The 19,049-nt window shown below is 32.6% G+C and overlaps 1 protein-coding gene across 1 annotated transcript; it reads right to left on the bottom strand.

Annotated features, from left to right (window-relative positions):
* Positions 1-3,288: 3,288 nt before the first annotated feature.
* Positions 3,289-3,965, bottom strand: LOC125871809 (monothiol glutaredoxin-S9-like). The gene has a single exon (XM_049552486.1). It carries the CDS (start codon positions 3,941-3,943, stop codon positions 3,623-3,625), a length of 321 nt encoding a protein of 106 aa, XP_049408443.1. The 5' UTR covers positions 3,944-3,965; the 3' UTR covers positions 3,289-3,622.
* Positions 3,966-19,049: the final 15,084 nt, after the last annotated feature.

Here is a 19,049-nt window from a genome sequence, read left to right as displayed (position 1 = left end):
TATCAACTTTCATTTTCCTTATGAAGATTCACTTTGAACCCAAAGGTTTATTTCCTGGAGAAAGATCAACCAACTTCCAATAGGGTTGCTCAAGAATTAACCAATCTTACTATTGACACCATCTTTCCAAAAAGATGAATCCACATAAGACATGAAATGTTACAAAATGATATCTGAAGGTAGTAGATGTCTTTTGACATTTACTACGTGTATGAATCTCTTGATTAAGTACATTCTCCTTTTGTTCATTCCAAGGCCTTTTAGACCTTTAACTAGACTACTCAAGTCTAATTTTACAGTCCACAGTTCTTAGGTCTTATTTTATTCCTTTTAAGACTGGGACTTCAGCTAGACACCCCCACACTTTGAAATACTTCAAGTTGGATTTCCTTCCTTTTCATTTCTCTTATGGAATAGATTGTGTCCTGAACAAACAAAATTGTTTTCTTTCTGAAAAGACAAAACTTTTTGTTGTTCCCTTTTGCAGTAATGATAGTTCCTTCACACAAGTTTTGTGGTAAATCTGAACTTATAAATAATGCATCCATCATTTCTTTCAATGTTCAATTTTCCATTAGATTGAGGTGAATAGGGCAACAGTTCAATGGACAATTCCATTTTTCAAACATATTTCTGCAAAAGTAGATTTATACTCTCCATCCTTATCACTTCTTATCTTTTTCCCAACTGATTTTCAACTTAAATTTTATATTGTCTAGAAGTTTCTATTGCTTCATCCTTACCATTCAGTAAATAGACATAGTCGTTTCTAATGCAATTGTCAATGGAAGTTATGAGATACTCTTTTTCTGCCACAAAATGGTGTTGACTTCATATCACAAATATCACAAATGCTAGAGTAAATCAACTCTAAGAGATTAGAATTCCTTTCAACAGATTTATAAGAATGCTCAACATACTTAGATTCACACAAACTTGACATTTTTATTTATTGCACTCAAAGTTAGACAAAACTTCTAAGTTGATCAGTTTTTCTTACAAAGTTTTGTAATTGACATGTCCCAAGTGTTTATGTCACAAATAGTTTGACTCAAGTAGTAAGAACAAATAAAAATATTGAGTTTGAAAAGCTCTCCGCGAGGTAGCTTTTTCTCACAAATATTTGTTCCTATTTCTTACAATTTTGTGTGATACAAACATTGTTTAAAGTCATTACCTTGTACAATGTCCTTTCCATGAACAAAGTTTCATCGGGTCCAATAAATGCAATATAATTCAAATGCTTCTTTTACAAAACATGACAAATGACTATTCACCAATATTCATGTCTATATAAATAGTTATATTTAATAGACATATCTTTTCATGAAAAATCACAACACTTTAAGTGACACTTTTTCATAAAAGAATACAATCATTTTGAACAAGTATACATATAATTTGATAATTTCATACTAGTCATACCATATATATTAGTAAAAGAGAAACTCAACGGCCACAATATCAAATATACTCCAAGAATTTTTTGGGTCTAACATAATACAAAAGTATCATCGAATTTCATATCTTGTGCTCCAAATTTAAATCAGACACTAAGTCTAATTTTATCTTTGTAATAGGCAAAGAACTCCCCACATTTTAAATATGATCTCAAAAATATTTTTCAAATAGTTGAAAATAATTTTTCCACATATTTTTTCATACAATCAAAATGTCATTGGCAGCATGATACCTCTTTTGGAAATATTATTCTACGAAAGAATTATAGTGCTTCAATTCTCTTTGACAATTTTTAAATATTGTCAAAGTTCACTCCATAGAGGCACCTATTGCAGGCACAAAATCACACACTTTAAGTCACAATCTTTTTCTTTTCTATCACAGTTAGACTTACCACTTAGTATTTAGAATACTAACAATAAAGACAAAAAAAATTTGTACAATAAATTATGTACAATTTGTTTCTATTTAACAATGAAGTTTGTAGAAAATCAAAAGTACAACACAGACTTATTAGGTGAAGTTTTGATATTTTTCAAACCAATTGGATAGTCCAATTTATCTAGAGTAGAAAACTATAAAAGTTTTTAATCTACAACAATCAGACACAATCAAATTTCACACAGAGTACAAAACTACAAAAGTATTTTTTTCTCCAAACAGAATAAAGCATATTCTTAGATTATCACATATAAATGCTTTTGTTTTCGAATAGTCTTCCAACTATAACATTCTGACATACTATTTTATCAAACAAAAATGTGCATCTCTCATTCTGCAAACTAAAGAATTTTAAAGGCAACACTATTTGCCAAGTAAAATTTATTTCAAAACATATGGTTTGCAAATCTTTTTCCAAAGATACACATGAAAAATATCAAAAGAATTAACTTTTATAAACTATTTTCCTCCTTAGATAAATAATAAGAAGTTTACCTGTAATCTTTAACCGAACTACCACCAATTTTTCTGCTACATTCTCAATTCGATCTTGCTAAACAAGGCACCAAATTCTGAAGAAGTAGTGCATTAATCTTCTACTTCCATGATCTGTTTCTCTCAATCACTAGGATACAAGAAATACAAACAGTATAAGAATTTCCTTAAGATTGTTTTTCATCTTGTATTCCTAAGATACTTTGAAGAACTTGATAAGAAACAACAAAGTTTAAAGAGTATTTTCAAAACTAGAAAATTAAAACCAGTGGAGAAAATAAACTCAAGAATAGATTAGAAACAATATACAGAATAGTTTTCTTAAAGAAGAAAATTGATCCCACTGAATGCACAGTGTCCCCTTAAGAAAATTATTCCCCTCAAGTACATGAGGTTAATGGAATATATCCTCCCAAGATAGAATGATCTTACTCACCGGTGTATTGATACTTAAAACCATGGTGTCAGCGAACCACTCAACGGCAGTAAAGTACACTTAATAGTAGTAGTAGTAGTAGTAGAAGAAGTCTAGAAAATTGATTCTCTTTAAATGAGAGGAAACCCCTCAATTTCTAGAAAACAAAGGGTAGTGTGAAAAGGTTCTTATTGTGCCTTACCGGAAAGGTCACAACCCTTTGTAAAAGTCACAATCTTTCGGAAAGGTCACAACCCTTTGTAAAAGTCACAATCTTTCGGAAAGGTCACAACCTTTCATAAAAGTCACAACTTTTCATAAAAGTCACAACTCTTCATTTTCCATTCACACCTTTTAAAACCCAACACCTTCTTAATCAGTTCTCTCGATATTTTGTTTCATGTTTTCCCCATTTGTAAAGTGATGAATTCTCCAAACATGTTGTTGATCCACAACAGAAGGGGAAAAAGAACAAATTAACTTAAGTAATAATGCTAACTTCCATTAATTGAGATACAAATGAGAATACACTCTTTAATAAGTTGAACTAGAGCACACACATCTTCACAACAATTACATAACATTTTCATACTACAACTTCTTCAGCTCAACAATTTATTTATTGTTCCTAGTAGTACTACTAGTACTAATTAATATTAATGTCAAACTTTTCTTGAAATAGGGGTGAGGTGGGGGTGTCCGCTTGGAATCATGGGAACAATCTACGGAAACAGACACGTCGGTGGATCAACCAGAATAGAATCAGGAAATGTGCCGCTTGCTATTCAAGTAGCACCCGGGTGGGGGGTCTTAATTACTTTTTAAGTTAGACATGTAAGGCTTGATAAGTTTAATAAGTGAGCCTTGAAGATGAAGTGACATGACTTGATTAGTAGAACCAACCAATAGCCCCCCAATAAAAATAGCAGGAAACATGAATGAACTATTGACACCCATCCTTATTAGGGCCTTTTCCATTTCTTTTCCATCAGACTCATGATCAATTTCACAAACATATGGAATTACACCAAGATCTTGAAATAATATACTCACTGCATAACTCAAACAACATGTACTCTTGCTAAAAATCACCACTCCATGTTCTCTAGTCATTCTTTGTACCTTCTCCATATATTTTTTGACAAAAATTAGATGAAGCAACTAGCCAAAAAAAGAGAAATAAAAGGATTTTTATTTCACAAGCTCAAAGATAGATAGGCTAGGCTGCTTGCTTGAAAATAGGGGTGGGCGTGGTGAGTCTATTTATAGTTATAAATAAATGAATAAAGAAAAGAACCTTTCAAAAGATTTGTGATCGTTATTTAGATTCTTTAAAAAAAAAGATCCTACTACTACTATTTTGTTCCACATATAAAGGCCAAGTTGGAAGAACATATATTCTATGTGGTTATGCATGCACGTTTTTCATGAAATTTAAGTTATATACATTATTAATATAAAAAATACTTGTATGTTTTATATCTATTTGTTGTAGCAGGTGATAACACCATTTTTTGGACTATAGATTTATTTTCCATTCATGAGCCCACTTTGGTTTGTAGAAGTGGAATTTCTCTCTCATATTCTATTAGTGTTGCTTAAAAGTCTTTCTGGATTTGTGTGCTCCTAATTTAATATTTAGAAAAACTTATTGAATTATGAGGGAATATCTCATTAAGGATAATATCGTAGATATGTTTTGAGCTTTCAAAAAATTTCTATAATTTTCGAGGATCAAATATTTTTCTATAACATTTCCAATAAGGATGGCATAAAAAGTGTTTCATTCTCTTTTTTGAGATTAAATTTATACGGTCAGTCAAATAGATTATATATAATATAATCTTGAATATTAATTCCACACACTTACCAAAATGAGTCAAGATTTGTGAGCTTTATTTAGATGCTTTGAAAAAAAAAAAAAAGATCCTACTACTACTATTTTGTTCCACATATAAAGGGCTAGTTGGAAGAACATATATTCTATGTGGTCATGCATGCATATTTTTAATGAAATTTAAGTTATATACATTATCGATATAAAAAATACTTATACGTTGTATATTTATTTGTTGTAGCAGGTGATAACACCATTTTATTGGACTATAGATTTAGTTTTCCCTTCATGAGCCCACTTTGGTTTGTAGAAAATAAATTTGTTTCTCTCATATTCTATTAGTGTTGAGTTTTGTTCTTAAAAGTCTTTCTTAATTTGCGTGCTCCTAATTTAATATTTAGAAAAACTTATTGAATTTTGAGGGAATATCTCATTAAGTACAATATCGTAGATATGTTTTAAGCTTTCAAAAATTTTCTATAACTTTCAAGATCAAATATTTTTCTATAACATTTCCAATAAGGATAACATAAAAAGTGTTTCATTCTCTTTTTTGAGATTAAATTTATACGGTCAGTCAAATACATTATATATAATATAATCTCAAATTTAATCTTGAATATTTCACTTTTACCAAAATGATTCAAGATTTAATTGTCAATCAACTAGGAATTATTCCACTAATCTACAACTAATTAAGTAATAAACAATATATTACTCACTACATGAATAAGTATAAAAGACTACACAAACAATAGCAGGTAAAAAGATAGGAGGGTGGCGGTGGCGGTAATCACTAATTATTTCTCAGAAACAAAGAAATGACTCGTGTTGTTTCTCAGAGAACATAAAATAAGCAAAATTTTGATAAACAAAATTTGAAACTAAAAAGTTTGTGATTGATAAATAAACTGATAAAAATAAGAAAATGTAACATGATAATGGAAAAATGAAAAGTGTCTCGATCATACATGAATAAATACTAAATAAGTAATCTTGGAGAGATCAAGCTTTCTGTGTAAGTGAACCCATTCTGAAATTTACCTCTAGGCAATAATGTAAAGGGTCCTCTTTGTGTCCTAAAGTTACTGTCCATACCTCGTAAATGTGCACACCAGAATAATATTTCACCATTTGCAAACCTATATTTTGGCATGGTTTTAAGAAGATAACGATCTTCTATAGATAATATTGCATTCCAAGATTCCTTGAGATTATAATCTCTCATTACCCATACCTTAAAAGTACGGATACCCTGATCATACGTATTAGAATAAGCACAAAGCATTCCGTCCAATATAGAAATGTCAATCTTACGTGTGTTCAACAAGCATATTTCCTCTGGCAATGATATCTCTCCATACACTTCATGAGAAATATTAAATGAAATCACAAAGTAAGTTTTTGAATAAAAACCAATCCAATGAAACGCCCCACGTATAAATGCCAAAGAATCCATAGCAGACACCTTNTACCTTAAAAGTACGGATACCCTGATCATACGTATTAGAATAAGCACAAAGCATTCCTTCCAATATAGAAATGTCAATCTTACGTGTGTTCAACAAGCATATTTCCTCTGGCAATGATATCTCTCCATACACTTCATGAGAAATATTAAATGAAACCACAAAGTAAGTTTTTGAATAAAAACCAATCCAATGAAATGCCCCACGTATAAATGCCAAAGAATCCATGGCTGACACCTTATTGCCAGTGACACGAGGATGTTCACCAATTTTTCGCCAAGAATTATTTTTTAGTGTGAAAATTTCACCAGACACTTTGTGACCACCAAATTCATTCCCCTCGATTTTTAGAATCTTATAATCACCACTTGAATCAAGACTCAATCCCAAACATGAAAATAATCCCACTGAAAATTCTGGAATGGGAAGTACCATTGATTCTCTCGTTGAGGGATTCCATAACAAAAGTTTGTTGTGCTCAACAGTTTTTTCAAACACATAAATAATAAACAAGCCATCACAACCATTATAGATCGTAAAAAACTCTGGTTCAATGTTTAGAGGAAAATTTAGTATATGTGTATCCTCAACCAACTGAGCCGGCGATAAAGAACAAGAGTATATGGGATAGTTAAGTTCCCCAAGGCATTGTTGGTAAAATAGAAAACTTTGAGAATTCTGATCATTCTTTGCATGGTTGAGATGTCTCATCTTAAAGTACGGTTCATCAATTAATATTTTCCAAAATTTTGAAACACATTTAAATCGAAGAACAGACTTTACAGGTAACCTGCTGATGATGTCACTAAGTATGCCCTCTTCCAAGTAAACTTTCATGGCCTAAATAGGACAAAAATATGTTGTTAAGACACTTGGCTTACTCTTAAAATTTTCAAATATTAATACCATTTCAATCAAAGATATAAAAAAGATGAACCTAATTTTTTTTTCCTATTAACTATTAACAAACATACGGAGTAATAAAATTTAGAAAAATTTCTTACTTCTTTTCTTTGTTTAGTAGGTACGTAAATGATGTTAAACCAAAAAGCATCTACACATACATATAAAGCAGGGAATGAAAAAACAGATGTGACATCTTTTATGGATGAGGATTAGTGTTTTTCAAGCAAATTAAACATTTTCTTTCCTACCAAACACAACCAAAGTTTAAAACATTTTTGACAATTGAAATAAATTAAATTGGGAAGAAAAATCTGTTTGTAATAGCAACAAAACGCACATAGAATCTAAGTCAAATTAATAACAAATTCCAATAAATGAACTCAATTGATGTACTGTGAACTCACCTGATCTAGAATATCCGTTGGATTTGCTTTCTTTGAAGGCTCCAAAACTATTTGTCATGCATTTAAAATTAAAAAAAATTTAGCTCGAACACGATTATTATTAAAGAAAATTAAAACACACACAACAGAAATAAACATATACCTTTAGGATTTTGATTGGGAAATTTTAATTTCTTTTTTCGTTGGCGATTCACCATCTTCAGAGCTTTGATTTGAATGTTACAATTTGTTCTTTTTTTTAATGTATTGATAGGATTTGTATGTTTGGTGGCCTTATTTATAGGCCAATTCTATCTGTTTATGGAAAAAATATAAATATACTACCAAAGAGAGAAATTTTTATAATCTATCCAAATTAGTAGTATCCAACAAAAAGTAACACTATATTATTTTCCTTTAATATCCATCTTCCATATTTAAAATTATAATATTTAATTTAAAATGTAATGTTTATTTTGAAACTATAATATTAAATTAAAGAATACAATATACAATTCAAAAGTAAAATATTCAATGAAGTAGATTATATAATTTAAAACTACAGTATTCAACTCGAAAATACAATATTCAAATAAAAATTATCATAGACATCTCCATTTTATCCTCTTTCATTCCATTTGTATATATCTCTCTATTTCATTCCATATGTGTATCTCTCATTTAGTTTATCTTCTCTTTTATTCCATTCTCTAAATCGATTTAATTGAAAATAATATTTATAAGAATATCTCTTTCTTTTATCAATTTTCACTAAAAATGTGTGATGTATCAATTTTATAGTAGACTAACATGATGTATCTCAAATAAACGGGATATAATATATATATATATATATATATACTAGAATGGGAAGTCAGTGCTAAGCACGGGTCCAACATGTTAAATCTTGATAAAGGAAAATTTATATATGCAAAAGAAGTATCATAATGAAACTCATACCATTTAGGGCTCATTCAGGGCAGACACAAATATTTAGGGGAATCTATGTAGCTTATTAGTTAACAATCTGTACTCCCATCTTGTTGGTGAGAATTTGATTCTCCATAATGTAATTCCCTCCCCGATTTGCCTTTTCCCAGCCCCCAATGTTTTTTTTTTTTAAAAAAAATAATCATTTAAGGGAGCATAATGGTATTTAAGCACTTTGTGCTAAGGAATAAGAAATTCATGTTAGCATATTTTTTAAAAAAATAATTCATGTTTGCACGTTTAGACTTAGAAATATACCATTGGGGAGGAGTAGTAAAAACATCTTAACTCTCATCTTTAAGGAGTAAAATATTAGTCATATATATAGAAGAGATCTCTATATATAATAGCTTGTCCAATGACCACCAATGTAACATCTCGCAATTTGAACTAGCTAGGAAGAAGCTTATAATTGGAAATAGTCAAAAAAAATTTAAGAATTAAAATTTGGAAATTTAGTTAAGTTAGGAAAAGTGAGTTTGTGGTCAACTTCAAACAACCATAACTTCTAGCTCAGGATGAGTTAGGTGTAGTTCCAGATATAGTTGTACAACACTTGGAATGATCTTTCCAACGCCGCCGAGTTTGCGCGATTCTGAGTTCGTATGAGTAAGTTATACCCTTTGAAAGTTGGGTTGTTGGATTAAGGAAAGACCAAATCCGGATTTTTGAAGGGTAATTTGGTCTTTTCCTTACCCTTTTATTTTAATTCGATTTTGGTAATTACTTAGGGGTCTAAACTGAACTTAGTCAGTTTACGCTTTTGGAAAAAGAGTTAGGGTTTTGAGAGAAGAGTAAAGAAGAGGAGAAAAGGAGAAGAACGTTCAAGATCCGTCAAAATCGTCATGATTTTCTTGTGGATTTCGTCGGGGGTGATCCCTACAAGGTATGTGAGATCACATAGCATTGGGTTAATTCTCCCACGCGCCAATCATGATTTATTTCAGTGAATTTAAGTTCTTGAAAGCTTAGAAATTGTGTTCTTGGTGGGTTTGTTGAAGTTCCATTAAATTCTTGTTTCGTTGAAGAGTTGATTGATCCGAATCTATAGTTGTAGGTTCGATTTTGAGTAGAATCTGATGTACTTCGAACATTTATTCGATTCAAGTAATTGGTGAAAGAATCCATGGGGTTTAAAGGGTTTAGAACTGGAAAACGAAGAAGAAATTTCGTCGGTCGAAATTTGACACTTCCTCCGCCTCGCGGAGCCATTCCCCGGATCTGGGAATTTTTGTTTCGCGTCACGGAATTGTCACGAAGCGTTCTGCCTCAAAAGTCATTTTTGAAACTAAATTTTAAAAGCTTCTTCGCGTCACGGACCCACCCTTAAATATTGATTTTCGGTCATTTCACATGTTTAGCTATCTAAAATCATTCTTAAACATCATGAGATCTTTCCAATCATAAACCACGATCCTTGAATCCATAATTCAATTCAAGGACCAGTTAAGAGTCAAGTCAAGAGTAGTTAAGATCAAAGTCAAGAGTCAAGTTAAGGGAAGTCCTTCAATGTTTTCCAAAAGTCTTTGGTAAACATTTTAACTGAAGACTTAAGTTTTGAGTTCAGTAAAGAATAAAGTTGAAGTTCTTTTCTTCAAAAATTATATGGGGACTAAGTATTCCCAAAGAGATTTAAAATGTTTTCACATTTAAACAAGAAAGGAAAACCTTGAATTCCAAAGAGCCTTTGAGCTAGCTTTTAGAAAAGAGTAAATGCTTTCATAATTAAGCAAGAGGGGAAACTTTGATTTCCAAGATAGCCTTTGAGCTAAGTTTTGAACAATTATCTCAAATCACAGAAAGAAATATGTTTTAAACATAAAGAGATAGTATCATATTTTGGGAGTAGTATTGAGCACCGATATGGGGACGAGCTTGAGTTCAGATAACTCATGTCTCCATAAACCATGTAGTCATCATGGGTAGAAAAGGGTCACACTTTTTAGATGAATCCTTTTCGCATAGACTAGTGGATCCACTTAGTAGTTCAGGTCCTATACCTTTGGTTGGGTATAGGATGCACTGGCAGCGTGAGGTAGATCGATGTATCATCACTATAGCTCTTAAGTGATGGTTGTCGATTAGAGAAACCCCCACAACAGTAATTGCATGGTTTCTGAAGGGGTTCTGCTTAGTATGAATGGGGGTATGGGACTTCATTCATGCATTGCACAAGTAGACTTTGAGAGGGAGCATGGTATGTCTTTTATGATATTATGACTATGAGTTGACATTATGTTGTAAACAGTTTTCCTTTTTCTTTATATTGCACTTGTTTTAAACTACTTTATAATGAAATGAGTTCAGTTAAGTATTCATGAGTTCAGAAGAGTCAAGGTAAGTAGTTCTTTCAGAATCATTTCAAGCCTATGTTATATTCAGCATTCCAACTCGCATACTCGTACATTCAATGTAATGATGTCAGTTGGCCAGCATCGTCTTATAATGCATACACAAGTAACCAAGATCATCATCCAGCGCGCCGTTGATCCAGTGAGCAATTCAGAGTCAGTTGGTGAGCCTCCTTGCATTGCAGAGGACTTCTTTTCATTGTTTTAAGTTTTATTTTTAGTTGTTAGGATGATCGGGGGTTTGTCCCTGAAACACCCCGTATCCGAAAATAGAGATTTCAAATTTTCTGGTGTTACAGGTGGCACTCACGGACACCATCCACGGACCGTAGATGGACTCACAGTCCGTCCTGCAGGTCCGTGGTTCGTGACAGAAAACTTCCCCAGAACTCAGTCAGAAAATTTGGCTAAGTGTTGACCCATGGCCGGACTTACGGTCCGTAAGTCAGGTCACGGACCGTAGTTCGTGTCTGTGGATCGATGCCCCAAAAGCCCAGCTTCAGTCCTAAACTACGGTTGACCAGCACGGACCGTCGTTCGATCCACGGTCCGTAGGTCTGACCGTAGATCGAAGGTCAACAGCCAGTTAGCTGAAAATTCTGATGGGTCAACTTCAGATGGTCATAACTTTTAGCACAAAATGAATTATGTGTCCCATGACCTATGGTTAGATAGATAATTGAATTATCTTTCCAACGCCACCGAGTTTGCTAAATTCCGACCTCCGAGTAAAAAGTTATGCTCGTTTTAGTGAAGGCCTGTCGAGCAGGCTTGACTTACGGACGCAATCTACGGACCGTAGATTGACCTACGGCCCGTAGGTCCAATCCGTAGGTCACTCCGACAGCAGTTAATTCAGGGGTCTTTTGGTCTTTTCCTATTTCGTTTAACCCCTAAGATACGTCGTTTAGACCCTAAATCATGAGGTTTTAATTAGTTTAAGCCTAGAAACATAACTAGAACTTACCTAAGTCAAATTCATTAATCAAAACTTAGAAAATTAGAAGCAAGAGAGGAGAAAAAGGTCAAGAACCCTAGTTCAAGAACGCAGCGAGGTTTCTTCAGTTCCAGCCCCGAAATCGAAAGATTTCTCCGTGGAATTCGTCACCAGGTATGTGGGATTTCACTAGTGGGTTCCTTTCGCCCATTAGGTCCCTAGAATTCAGTCAGATTCTTGATTCCATGATTATGAACAGACCTAGGGTTTCTAGAATTAGAGCAGATCATCATGAATTAGTTATTTAAATGTTCCAAATCAGATTATCATGTTATTACTCAGTTTATCGCATGAATTTCAGAACCCTAGCTATGTATTTCTTTAGTTCTTGAATTACACATGCTAGGTCAGATATTTCAGTATTCAGTTTTACATGCCTCAGTTTATAAATGCATCATTATCAGATTAATTATTGCATTTTTAGTTTGCATGTTCAGTTTCGAGCTATTCAGTATTTACAGAAATTCAGTCATAACCAGTTAACCATTTAATTCATTGGGAGTAGCATAATACCGAGTTGGACTAGGGTTTCAGCGTACCCATATAGTCCCAGAACTACGAGCCACGTAGGTGTAAGTCCCCTCTGTGGGCAACATCAGTTTAGTGATCACGCCAGCATGTCTCTATACCTCTGGCAGGGTATATTGGGTCCTCTCGATGGGGCGTATACGTCGGACTCCAAATTTAGCTCATGTGGTTTTATGTCGGTTATTAGTAGCTCCCACAGTTCAGTCAGACTCTATTGCATTAACCATATTTTAGTACAGTCAGTATTCAGTCTCAGCATGTTATAAATTTGGTCATTGCATTCATTTAGCTCAGTATTCAGTATTTCAGTATCTATATCATGTTCAGATTATATCATTGCTCAATATGCTTTGTTCAGTTATATGCTCTTTCAGCTTTACTCCATCATGCATGCTCAGTACCCTTCAAGTACTGACGCATACGTGCGCTACATCTTCTCGTGATGTAGGTTCAGGTTCTCAGCATCCAGATCACGCTTAGATCGGTTCCCGATCTCCAGTTCAGCAGAATCAGTGGTGAGTCCTCATTCTCCGAGGACAATAGTCATGAGTTCTTTTCAGTATTTTAGTCCTTTAGTTTCAGTTTTGCTAGACTTAGCTGGGGCCTGTCCCAGTATTTCTAGTCAATTTAGAGGCTTATTTCAGACATAGTTAGATTCAACTTAGTGTTTTGAGTTTGATATTTCTTTTGTATTAAACTCTCAGATTTGATATATTCAGCTATAGTATATGGGTATTCCCCATCTTTTCAAATTTAATTATGAATTAGCTTCCACATCAGTTTATTATCTTTAGTATGCTCAGGATCATGCCAGCAGGGTTAGCTTGGGATCACTTGTGGTCCTAGGTCCCGTGTCCGCGTCTTGGGGGTAGCTCGGGGCGTGACAGTCCCAACATCCATCTCAGTTATTAGAGGTTTCATAGATAGACAACTAGTAGTTAGTTGTCTTTACATTGTCATTTATTATGTACTAAGACTTGAGTTGCCATTTTGGTTAAGTTGAATGTTTTATCTTTAAAAAGTTCTAAGTTATCTTTTAAATAGTTGAGTAAGTGCATTTTAATCCTTGTATTAATGCTTTAAGTCTTCCACTGAGTTAAGTAACTCAGGCCAAGAGTTTGCTTGAGGCCAGCAATGATCTTCGAGTACCAGTCCCGCCCAGGGTGTAGGCTCGGGGAGTGACAAGCAATATATGTTTACTATTCTATCCATTCTAAAATACAATTGCCGACTAAGTTGTTCAGACTCTTCAAATATTTTGTCGCACCCATGTCGGATCTTTAAAAAATACATTATTTTTTAAGGACACGACACGTACCCATTGATATTTTTGATTAGTCTACGCAACATAGATTGTCGAGATCTAATATGTAATAGCATTACATTAAAAGTCACTCTCTTACAACAAATATTTCTAAGACTTCACATATTGAAATATATATTTATATAGACCTTTTGAGGTTTCAACTCAACACCTTCCACCATCTCCAAATGTAAAAGGAGATAGTATTAGTGTTTCTCTTACTCTTCACATTCACAACACAATGAGCATTAGAACTGAATGTAATATTATGTATTGTAATGATCGGGTTCCGTTGTTATAGAAAAGCCAACGGAGAAAAATTTTGGGTCGAAAAACTTTTTCGCAGTAATTTGAAATTTCCCAACCTAGTCCAGATTTGAACGAAATCGGAGTCATTAAGGTGTAGGAAAATCTGGTAACAACCGGGTGGGTTAATTATGATTTTGATTACATGAGTAGTTAGATAAGTCGTTAAGGAATTCGTACGACTTTACGGAATTGAATTCGGGTGAGTGGAAATCCAGGAATCGATCTTAGCGTGAACGGTATTTTCTGAGCGTCGTTGGTTAAAGGTGTGTTGTGAAGTGGGGGTCTTGGAATTATTAAAATAGCTCATTGTTTCATGCAAGCCGCTTTGGCAGTGGTTTTTGTCGCTCTGGCGGTGCCGTTGAAGCGAGGTGAGGGTCGTTGCGGCGGGCCAGACACGACTTAAAGTCGTAAAGAAACCCCTAAACGACCTTATTCTGTACTTTTCAATTTTTAGAGCTAAGGAACGAACCCCAGGCGACTCTTGATAGTTTTCCACCATTCTTGAGGCTAAAGGTAAGTTTTTCACTCCCCGAATCTATTTTTCGATACATAGAATGTAATAGAATGGGTAATTATCGATGGGGGAGGGTTTTAATTTAGAAACTATGGTGGAAAAAGCCCTAGTTTGGATACTTGGGATCATAAGTATGATCTAGGGTTCATAGAATTGTTAGTAATCCGGGTAATTAGTGAGTGTCTATTGATTCCCGTATTGTATTGATTGTTTATAGACCAAGAACAAGTGGACCAAATCCGGAAAGGGAAGGATCAAGTTTCTTAGGGTTTCAAGCTTGTTTCGAGGTAGGTGATGGTTGTGATTCTATGATTGTGTGATGTATGTTTGCTCTTGCTTCATTATGATACTTGTATGTATGTGAATGTTGCATTATTGATCACACTTGTTGTAAATGAGATAGAGGAATGATGAATGTCATGAATCATGACTAAATGACATGAACTTGAGAAGATACTTGTGATTGTGATTGTGATTGTGGTGTGTTGAATGGATCGGTTGTCACGTTTCGACATAACTAATTGGGATCAATTGCCACGTTTCGGCATAATTATGGGATCAATTGCCATGTTTCGACATAAACATTGGATCGGGTACCACATTCTGGTATACTAACTGTTTGGGTATGGGTTCCATGAGAGGACCAATGACTTGTCATAATTGTGTATCTTGAGAATTGTGAAGTTGTTCGTTGTTCATAAATGTTGATAATATTGTTTATGTTCGATATATGCATGTGATTATATTGTTGTAATGACTTATATATGTTGCACTTAGTGGGATAGTCGTGTGATCTTACCAGTACATTGTGATTGTATACTGATACTGCACTTGCTCTTTCTTTGTTGAGTACAGGGCATCTTCAAGCGGCTATTCACAAACCTCACTTAGAAGATCAGTGATCGTTCGAATTCAAGGGTGAGCCAATTCTTCCGGGCTACCATGGGTTCTCTTTCGTCTATGTCCACCATTTCGGACTTAGACTTCTCTAGTTAGTTATTATTAGTTCATTAGTTTGGGGTTGTATCCCTTCTTGTTTAGACTTATGTTGAACTTCAGATGTTTTGGTACATTGACTTTCAGGTTCTAGGTTATTTCTTCTGCATTGTTTAGTTCGTTGTTAGACTTTTGTTGGAGTTTATGGGAACTCCCTATTTTCCTTCCTTAGTATTTAACTTGCTTCCGTAACTTAAATGCTTTAGTTTTGAATTAGTTGCTTAGTTTGGATTGTAGTAATAGTTCTCCCACCGGAGGGTTAGTGTGGGTGTCAATCACGATGGTCTAAATCGTGACATGTATTGTGAGGAACTCAGTTATAAACTTTTGTTAGAAGAGTCTTCACTCAGTTTACATGATGCAAATATAAGAATTCTCAAGAAAGAAAAAAGGTATGACATCCACAATCTCCCTATGTTTAAATTTCCGAGATCAGAAATAACAAACATGAAGTTAGTTATTTCCTTTTAAATGCATGTCAAAATTAGATAAAATTTCAAGCATGCATGTACAAATGTAGCAAGAAATTATTCAAAACAACATAAATTTCAAAATCAAGGAAATCTAGAACTGGAAACCTAAACAGATAAGGAAAAGCACAAAGAATCAGGGGAGCAAACTTATCAAACAGACAAACAGAGCATAGGGTAGAAAATTGTATAAGCCAGTTGAATATAAAATCAGAAAAAAATGAATTTTATGAAAGAATTATGAACATAAAAAAAGAGAGAATTGGAATAGTGAAGACATTGAAAATTGTAGGGAATTATTTGTATCTAAAATATTGAAACACATGCAATCCACATGTTGATTCAACAATAAGTAGGCCAAACATATGTAGTACAATTCATGATCCCTTTTGTACAATTTAATAGTGCAATATTGGTACGCCTCAACTCACTTCTAGTAAGGAATAATATATATATATATATATGTGCATTCATATTATTTCAGTTATGCATATATTGATCAGATGTAAATAATACTGTCGCAAGCAAACTTTGAAGGAAAAAAAAATTAAAGTTAATAATCATGGTCATTTTCCTTACGATAATAATAATTTTTTATATGATACGTGCCAATAATAAAAACAATAAAATATATGATGAAATTTCAAATAAAAAAATTGTCATGATTCAAAATCGAATCATAATGACACCTATCATATCTCCTGATTGGTAAGTCTATCCCCTTTCATGATATATATAAGCTCATAAAATAAATTCAGCGGTAAGTTGAACGATAATGCAACTAGTATCAAATCCTGATATTTCATATATATAAGACAAAATAATAAACATAACCATCTTAATTAAGAGTTTGTGTCACGTGTACAAGAGTTTTATTACTCCCTCTGTTCCAATTATATGACATATTTCATTTTTCGAGAGTCAAACAGTTTAAGTTTTGACCAGAATTTTGCGTGTGAGATCTTTCAATTTTTTTTTGAAATAAAATTCTAAATTACGTAAAAAGTATTATTAGGATCAACGAGTGTTATTAGTATCAGGATCTACATCAGAAAAGATATAACAAGTATCGAGTGAGTACAAAATTACTAGTACTCAGTAAGCATCATAGACTAATATTCGAGCTTTAGTAGTAGTTATATCGTGTAAAGATCCTACTACTACAATTTTGGTCCACATATTACGGGCAAGTTGGACGAATATATATATTCTATGTCCTCTTGAAAGTGAATATATACAGTTGATGTGTTTGGAACGTCAAATTTGCAAGTGATGGCTCTACGAGACTTGCAAATCAACGCTGAAGGAACAATACTGAAAATGAAGCTATTTTTCTATATTAATATTATTTTGGGAGGATGTTCTAATTCTTGCTATTCTGATAGTGATTGCAGTGGTGGATTTACTCTATGCCAATGGTGTTGGGATAAGACGGCCTTTAATGGTCGTAAATACAAGACATGTAGCGTGTTGCCTTGAACTAATTAATATATATATATATATATATATCACGGATCGAAATTTAATATCGATCTATAGTATTTTAATAATAAGTTTCATATATTTTGAATTAAAATGTTTGTATTTCGTATCCCTTCAATATTAATGGAGTAATATTTTGGTGTGAAAAAGAGTATATCGATATCCTCTTTGATTAAACGTTTAAAAAAATGGCATTTGTGCACGTTGTGTATTAATCACCAAGTTATTTGACTAGCCAAAATTCAGAAAAATATATGTACACACAAAGAACGTCCATAATCATGAAATTTTTTTTTTGATGATCTTACAACGCCAAAAAAAAACAATATTTTTTGTGGTGTATATTTGTTTCTACAAATAAAATAGGGAAAAGGGTCTGAAAAATATTTTAACTTTGGTCGAAATTGTTGTTACGATACCAAACTTTGGAAAGGACCTTTTTACCCCCATGTACTATTTAATAGTGTATTTTAAAGGTATATATGTGTCTACATAGACATCATAAATATTGCATCATTTTAAATAGTAATGTGTCCACGTGGGCACATATATACCTTTAAAATACACTATTAAATAGTGCAGGGGGTAAAAGGTCCTCCATAAAGTTTGGTATCGTAACAACAATTTCGACCAAAGTTGAAGTATTTTTCAGACCCTTTTCCCAATAAAATACTTTTAAGTTAAAGAATAAATTTTTCTTTTAAAAGTAGAAGTAAATTTGTTTTAGGTTTTCTTTATTCGGTGGTGCCCTCATTCCTTGGACTAACAACGCATTATATGTAGTGTATTTACTAAAAAATTTACTATTATTCCATTGAAAAATGTTCAAATGAAATATACATTCAGAAATATATTTTGATTGAATTTTTGGAAAAAAGAAAAAGTAGTAATGTTTTTATATGAAAAAAGAAAAAAGGCGGATTAAGACGTTATTTGTTTGTGTTTAATAACTAAAATTTCATTAATTAAGATTGTGAAATGTAGAGTTAAGTATATATTATTATATTATTTATTTTTATTTACTATATAAATATACATGAGTTCCTTCTTTGCAAGTTCTTAGTTTTGTTTATTTTATGTTCTCTGAGGGTCAAAAAAGAGCTATTAGATACTTAGCTTATGATTTATAGTATTGAACTCACTATTAAAAACAAATTGGATTTAATAATGGACACATTTTATAGCTAAACAGTAAAATTCATTGCTACAAATTTTTGTTATCTATGAGTAAATCAAAGACGGACCATCAACGAAGTTTTAGCTAATTTTAGTTTTTAAATAATGAATGTTAATACAATTTCAATCAAGAGTTAGAAAAGATGAATTCAAAATTTCTTGATTTCTTCTACAATAAAATATTTAAGCAAAAGAATTCAAGAGGGATATCAAACCTTGCCTCTAAGTTACATGGAAATTAAAAAAAAAAAAAGTTACATGGAGATATAATGGAATGTGAAGAATAAGAAAAATAATAAACCCTACTTTGTGAATTATTTATTAACTTAGTTTTCTTTCTCTTATTATCTAAATTAGAAGAGGTGATCAAACTTTACATCTACTTCAATCCATCTTAAAGATGGATTAATATATATAGTCCAATTGTTTCATGAAAAATTTTGTCAAAATATTTTTAAAAGGACTTTGTTTTATTTGATATAACAATATCATAACTGATAAAAAATATATTAAGAAATTATAAAGT

Source organism: Solanum stenotomum, chromosome 7 (genome assembly GCF_019186545.1).
Source record: "Solanum stenotomum isolate F172 chromosome 7, ASM1918654v1, whole genome shotgun sequence".
NCBI lineage: Eukaryota > Viridiplantae > Streptophyta > Magnoliopsida > Solanales > Solanaceae > Solanum > Solanum stenotomum.
Note: the sequence above shows the minus strand (reverse complement) of the source record. Positions and strands in the feature narration are given on the sequence as shown.

Excerpts from the sequence above, each read along its gene's own strand:
- LOC125871809 (XM_049552486.1), bottom strand. The coding sequence starts at position 3,943 with ATGGAGAAGGTACAAAGAATGACTAGAGAACATGGAGTGGTGATTTTT.